We start from the raw sequence: 7,695 nt of genomic DNA on the forward strand, positions 1-7,695 counted from the left end.
ACCAGCAAGACCAGAACCATCCCATGTGGTTGTATAAATATTAAACATTCAAATTGTATCAGAGCACTTCCAGTGCATCCTTTTGGACAGGGGACTTGACTTACTCCAGCTTTGTCATTGCATTCAGGCTGAAGTAGTTGGAGGGAAACCTCCACAAATCCCTGTTTTATTCTTCTTCCACAAGCAAAGCTTTGCTGCCAAGTCATTAACAAGGGGCTTCCAAAAAACAACCCAGGGGAGATCATTCCAACTTTTAGACTGCTTGGCCTGAGCCTTATTAATAAGGGGCTCCTGGAGAGCTTCCTCTGTTCTACCAGGGGATTTCGGCAGCCTGTGGGGATAACTGTAAATTCTCTAGAAGATATTGCTCCTACTGTTTGTCTGGCCATGCTTAATGCTGAACCTTTTACTGAGGCCCTCTGAAATTTTCCTCCCCACTGAGGTTTCTGAATGCATGAAGCCATCACAGGAAGCCAGCAGCGTTAATGCCTAGATTGTTTTTTATTTATTGAAACAATTTATTATAATAGCAATAACAACCTTGGCCTGGGGCATTTCCTGGGGAATTAATGGCAGTCTGGGCTGATGCTCCCAGCAGATTGTTAGCCCTCAGGAAACAGGCTCCGTAATTGCTGCTGGTTTGGTTGGAAAAACAAAATAAAATGTGTTTCTAATTTTTGGCCAGTTTGAGCGCCTAGAAAATGGTGGCTTTTGTATAGAGGCTTATAAAAAGCATATATCTTTTGTCTGCGTGGATTAAAATCAGGCTTGAATCAGTGACATTTTCATCAATGCTTTCAGTCCAGAAAGAGAAATGCCAGGAAGGTGAAAGGTAATCCCAGCTAAAGAGATTGACAGCAACTGGGTCCTGCTAGAAGTTTAGGAGAAAAACATAACTGAGCTGTCATCCACAGCAGTGGAAGAAAAAGGTACACTGGTCAAAATCCATGTGTTAATGGGTACACACACACATAAATGCATATCAAAATTATGTTAACTCCTGCTGCTGATGCCTTTTAAAGAGCTTTTTTTCAAATATAATGAGTGTTTTGAGAAGCTTCAGTGTTGGCATGATGAATCTGAGCTACGTTTGATTTTTTGGAAGATGCTGAGCATCCATTTGCTGAAGAGGATGCCTCTTTTTTGTGTTTGCAGGTAGAACATGCAATGGGGGAGGCTCTCAAAATCACTAATCAACTGTTAAACCCCCAAATCTAGGCTATTGCTGACTTGGCTACTTCAACTGAGAAAAAGCAGAGCCTGTGGTTTTTAGCTTAAGTTGCTCTTTCTGCTATGAAAAAAAGAGATGTTGCTGTGTGAGTGGATTGTACGTATGATAAATGCCAAGACTGCAGTTGAATGTAGGGTTACAACTCAGTGAAGAAGTCCAGACAGTGTCTCAGATATTGACAGAGTAGCTGCAAGAGCTCATAAATGCCACTGTAGCCCAAAGATTCAATTACAGCTATCGCACTGCATGAAGGGCTATACATACAAGCACAAGCAGGGAATGAAAAATGGTTGCTTAAGTAGCAATCGAGATGCAGCTTGCTCGTGAGCTGGGTACAGTAGCATGGAAAAGGGAGTGTGGAGGAGAAAGGAAAAGCAGGACATGGACAAAAATGGGTGAAGAGAAACCGCATGTGTCTGCGTCTCAGGCTCCAATCTATGTTTTTTTATGAGTTGCTTTAAAAGAGTGAGCAGTGGAACTAATGCAACCAAATCAAGCCCATGTGTGTGCAGGAACATGGTGCTCAGGAAAGCGTGCCTGGAATCCTGTCAGCCTGGCAGAGCAGAGGCAGCCTGGACCGAGCATCTTCCAGTACAAACAGATCAGTCCTGCTCATTTGTTCTCACACTGCCACGCTCTGGGTGTCCTCAGAGCCCTCCTTAGGCCTACTTGCAAGTGGAGCTTTGCAATTACTATCCTGAGTTATATTGCACATGGAGGTAAAAGTGCTATCGGGTAGTGATTCTGCTTTTCCCGGGGTTTTCAAATCTCTGAAATTCAGGCCACTTCTTTACTGTTCACATAGTACCGGATGGGCAGCAACTTTGCTACTGCACAAAAAGGGCTGAAGTTTTGAGTTCTGCTTCTTGAGTTCAGAGTTGCCATTAGCTTCATTGGAGCCAGGATTTCACACAGCCAGATTGCTACAAGAGCCATTGGCACATCCTTCATGCCTGCTCTGGTATCTTCTCTTTTACCTTTGGAGTTTTGCTGTTTCGATTTTGTCAAAATATCTTAGCTTAAAACCTCTGGCTTTGGTCTCACTTGACTTTCCAACTACTGCTGCATTTCTCTCCTCTTTTTTTTTTTTTTGGACTTGCTGAATGCATATGCTGCAGTTTTCTCCTCTTTTTTGTAATCTCTCTTCAGCTTACTTTTCCCTCATACCATCCACACCAACCACTCTAGCAATGGTCTCGTTTTATTAGCCAATTTTCAGACTATCATGACATCTTCCTCCACCTTGGCTTGTTAGTCACCTTTGAGGTTCGTTTGGGAGAGAGGTGAAGAGCACAAAGGCGTTTTGTCTCTGTAACTGTTCCATTAGCATCTCCAGGCATTGAACTATGCATTGCCTTGAACAGTGCACAAGTCAGTATTTGGGCTCTGTCCACAAAGTCAGAGAATAATTTAGGCTGGAAGAGGCCTTCAGGGGTCACCTGGTGCAACCCCCTACTCAGAACAAGGCTAACTTCAAATTTAGAGCCACTTTGAAATTAGAGCACAGTCTTGTCCTGTTCAGTTTTGAATATCTCCAAATGGTTTCCAGTTCATCTTCTGCAAACTTTGCTTTAAGGAAATCAGCTGGAGAGGGCAGTTTCTAAAGGCACAGTGGGGGGAAGAGAAGGTAGAGCATAACCTTTTAGTTACAGAGATCTTTCGGGGCCGAATGTCAGGCTCTCAGCTGGTGGGAACTGTCACAGCTCCATCACTGAGTTCAAGGGAATAAGACTCATCTGAGGAACTGAGTCCATCCTTGAACTCAGGACTCCCAGCAGACACAGTGGAGCAGACACAAGCTGGCCTTGACACTTCTGCTCGGTTCACCTTCACCCATTCAGTGTACCTATAAACCTGGAATATGCCAAGATGATTCAATCCAGGGGAATTGCAGTAGCAAAATTTATCATAATTACACTTCTAAGTAGTCCTATGACCTGGGAAAAAAAAAAAAAAAAGGTAGTGAATAAACAATACAACCTAATTTAAAAGGCATTGTGGATCCTTTGGAGACTTGTTATATCACCTCTGAAATGTGGCTGTGTAGGATTCATCCTGTTAGTGCACCGACTCCAGCTATGCTTGTGTAGCACAGGTATACATTTTGGTGGTCTGGGCGGAGAGCCAGCACACTTGCCTTAGATAAGCAAATGAAACCTATGAATAAATAATATGTATTTTTCCATGCTGCAAGGCTTCCCATTTCAGCTGGGCCACAGCACAGGGAGCTTTGTAAATAATCTTTATTCCTTGTACGATGATAATGGATACAACAGAGAGATGCACTTAGCTGCTGCTGGGTGTGCAGCACCCTAGTGTCAACCCCGCTTGCACAGCCACTGGAATTAGCATTTAATTCTGCGGGCTGCTCCTTCCCCTTCCAGAAAACTCCAAGACATGACTGCAGCGAACTCACATTCTGCATGCGGGCAAATGCCTTGGCAGCAAATCCCACATTTAAATTCCCCTTCCTGATTTCCCCGGGGAGAGGAGGCAAAGGAGGGTTTGGAAGTAAAAGAAACCATTAGAAACTCTGCCCCTCCAGAGACCGTGGCTGGTATGTGCAGGGAGGAGCTGTGTGTGTTTTGTTCTTTTAAGGGTTGTTCTTGAGAATCATTTTCTTTCCCCTTTCAGAAAACCCTGAGCGGGCTGCTCTGTATTTTGTCTCCGGGGTGTGCATTGGACTCGTCTTGACCCTGCTGGCCCTGGTGCTAAGGGTGTCCTGCCGAACTGACTGCAAACGCTCCTCCGTGAAAAAACCTCCTCGGGAGCGGGAGAGCGACAGCGACAGCAGCGATAGCGATGACGATTCGGACACCACTTCGGACCTGTCTGCCCGCAGGCACCGCAGGTTTGAGAGGACTTTGAACATGAACGTCTTCACTTCGGCGGAGGAGCTGGAGCGAGCTCAGCGGCTGGAGGAGCGGGAGCGCATCATCCGGGAGATCTGGATGAACGGCCAGCCGGACATCCCAGGGACCAGGAGCCTCAACCGTTACTACTAAGCAATGGGGAGTCCAACCGTCCTGCCCTGCACCCTGGGGCTCCTCCACACATGATAGAGGAGAGGGAGAGAAGGAGTGTTACATGGGTATCTCCCCTTTTCCTTTCAGGCATGCTACCTGGAGCAGTGTGGATGGACAGCAATAAAGCTTTCCCTGTCTCCGTCTCCCTGACATATTGCTATCACCCCTCTTCACGGACACTTTCTGGTTACAACAGAGGTGGTTGCCAACTTCACTTGTTAGTAGCAGGCAGGAAGGTGACAATTATAATCCTCCTATGTGGGACATGGAATTCGGGATGCTGCGGTACGAGTGCTCCCCTCTTGGCTGGGGAGAGAAGTTGTCCAGGTTTTGGTGTTCATTTAGGATTTTTTGGTTTCCCTTTCCTGAGGACTGTCGGAGAATTGTGAACAAAATGACAAATCTGGAAAGATGATTTGGGAAGGGAGGGGGAGGTGCATCCTGACCGATTTTCTTGTGACTTTAGAAGCCATGAGATTAACCTAATTAAAACCCAACGGCAAATATGACTTGTTAAGAACTGGGGGATGGGGGGAGGGGGATTCTTCCATTGTGAAATCATCTCGGTGCTTGGATGTTTGCCACAGTGTATTCAGTTATTTATGGCTGTCTTTTCGTCTTCCTTTTCAATGGGAACTTTTTTTTTTTACTGACACCTCAGGGATAAAATCCTATTATTTTTTTGAGTCTGTTCTCCCTGCTGGCCCCTGTCAAACCCAACCCAACCCACCTCCAACAGTGAAATTATGGTAATATAAGAGATGTGTCAGTGACTGGTGAGCAGTTAACAACCTCAAAGAGGTTGAAAAGGGTTTTCTTTTTGTTTTGTTTTGTTTTAAATATATATATATATATTTGAAGATGCTGCACAGGAATGTGCCTTATTCTTTTTTTTGTTGTTAAACTACAGTTTTCCTATGGATAGCAATGCACAATGTTTTATATATTTTATTAAAAAAATAAAAAAAATAAAAGGTCTATGTTTACCAGAGGAAAATGGAGACAGAAAAAGCCACATATGACAACAGAATGGGGAATAAATGCTAAATAAACTCTGGTTTTCTTCAATACATTTGAATTTGCATCCTGACTTTTGGCATAGGTGTTGTTACTCAAGGGAGATGCTTTGGAAGAGTAGCACGCCTCTGCAGGCAATCCAGGCTGACGCCTTCTGCATGCAGGAACCTGGAGGCACTTTCTCCTTCGGCTGCAGCCCATCAGTCTACCTCTGCAGTACACATAAGCAGAAGCAGCTGAGCAACGTGTTGTTTCTCAAGGGGCCATACCAAAGCCTACACGCACCAAGGGAAAGAATCCCAGTGATTTCATGATGCTTTGAGTCTGTCGCCCAGATCCAAATCATACCTGGGCCAGAAGCAAACGTTAAATAAACCAAAGAACACATGGGAAAAAGGTGAAATATATCTTAGTGCTCCTTCAGTTGTCCCATGGAGTGTTCAATGGGATATCAGCACCCTACTCGCTATCTAGGTGCTTATTAGTCACTCCCAAGCACCAGTTCAGATCACTTCAGCTATAAAGCTTGGTGTTTTTCAAGTCTGCACAACCCTGCTTTAGCCTGCATGGCTTTGGGATGTGCTACTCTGTCACTTAGATATGCTTATGTCTTAAGAGTTCACAAAATGCCAGCAAAGCAAATATCGACCAAAAGCTCTGAATGCCCAGAGCTTTCCCCTAGCCTCAAGGAGAGATGAACATGGGTGGACCTGCCCACAAGATGACTGAGAACATTAGAGTGGGGCTGTTCATGTGCTGTGCCAAACAGCTGCATGGTGGGACAGCCCCCTGACAACAAGGGCCTTCTTGGCACTCTTTGGGGTCACTGTGGGACTCCTTCTCTGGCTGAGGAAAGCTGCATTTGAAGTGCCTGCAACTACTTCTCCTGGCTTTTGCAGGGTGAGAGCAAAGTTGAGTAACTGCAACTGGTGGTACCAGTAACATCAGAAATGAGGCCGGCCAGCGAGAGGTGGCTTCACCTGTGAAGGCAATACTAGTACTGCAGAAAGATTCCTGTTCCTGGGCCTGTGAAGGTTCAAATGGAAAGGCTCAGTATTGACCCAGGATGTAATTTTGCAGCTGATATTTAGAAATAAAGCAGGAGGCAGGTCCCGAACCCAGGATACATTGCCAGGTGCTATGCTTTAGCTGGAATGTTGAATGCACTCTGCTGAAGGTGTCGAGGAGCAAAACGACAGGATGAGGTCAGTGGGAACAGTTTTGTTGGCCGCGTGTTTTCCCCTATAGCAAGATACAGTCCCTCAACCTTGGTGATAAGGGACACCAAATTTTCAGATTTAGAGTCCTGTGTCCTGGGAGATAGACTGCAAAACTGATTGTAAAAATGCTATAAATGAATGGATTTATGTATATGATTTTCCCAAATGAATTTTTTTTACCAGAGGAAAGAGCAAGTGCAGTAAGTCTGAGTGTACCTCATATGCAACCGAGGGATTAAAGTATCTGCTTCAAATGTAAATCACAACTGAACCCCAGCTACAAATGCATGAAAAATCCTCCCTTAGCATTGCTAGTGCTGCTGTAAATCTTCCAGTCGAAGCTCGCGAGAGAAAGGAGCAAGTTGTGCACGTCACTTTTCGGAGTTGAGCAGACAAGCCCAGCTCAGCCTTGCCCTAGGTAACAAGATGTAACAAAAGTAGACTCACCATCTTCACAGCACATGCAATACTTTTACGTACTGTCTAGCTCCTTTTCTCTTAGGGCCATGCATTTCTTTTTAGAGGCTTTGACTAAAGAAAAAGAAAAAGTACAATCCTTTGAGCTACCGTAAGTAAAAGACTTTAAGTCATTCTGTAACTATTTCTGGATTTGTCCCAAAAGTGCTGAATAGTATGTCTGGGGGAAAAAACACAATCAAGATTCGTGGGACAGAAGTTGGAGGTTGCCTTTAACTCTGTAAACCAATGGAGCAAAACCACTCACCTGGACTATAGAAGAGCTGGATTCACTGTGGGAGGGGTCAAATCCATATTTCTCATCCCACAAGAGAGTATCTTAAGCACACAGAGCTTTGGACTTGCCTGGTTTCAATCTTTTGTGTTGTACTCACCGTGTCATATGAAACATTTAAACACTCATAGAGCCAGAGAGCAGAGAATACATACTTTTCTACCAGGCTAATGTGAATCCCTCTTGTAGGAGGTTACGCATAGCTCTGCTCTCTTACTTCCATGCTCATTTAATTTTTTACGTTAAAGTGAGATATTGTTTCCAGAATAACACTATACAAATTCCCAAAGACAGATAAAGGAGTTGAAATCAACTTTTCCTGTTTCGTGAATGAATTTCTTACTCAGTGACATTTTGGATAAGTCATTTTCCATGTGAATCTATTCTTATGCCTCAGTTTGCTTTATAATTTTTTAACGGAGGATAACAGAACAATCCTGGACTCTGTGT

The 7,695-nt window shown here is 44.4% G+C and overlaps 1 protein-coding gene across 3 annotated transcripts in view; it reads left to right on the forward strand.

The window, feature by feature from the left end:
- Window positions 1–4,236, forward strand: part of EVA1A (eva-1 homolog A, regulator of programmed cell death) — a gene marked incomplete at both ends in the record, with an annotated part of 209,026 nt that extends 204,790 nt beyond the window's left edge. For all 3 annotated transcript variants that reach the window (XM_082305937.1, XM_082305936.1, XM_082305938.1), the window contains one exon: window positions 3,866–4,236. In XM_082305937.1, coding sequence (XP_082162063.1) covers window positions 3,866–4,236 — 371 coding nt within the window. The remainder of the gene's footprint in view (window positions 1–3,865) is intronic.
- Between the last annotated feature and the right edge of the window lie 3,459 nt (window positions 4,237–7,695).

This window comes from Platalea leucorodia (genome assembly GCF_965183815.1).
Source record: "Platalea leucorodia genome assembly, chromosome: 3".
Lineage (NCBI taxonomy): Eukaryota > Metazoa > Chordata > Aves > Pelecaniformes > Threskiornithidae > Platalea > Platalea leucorodia.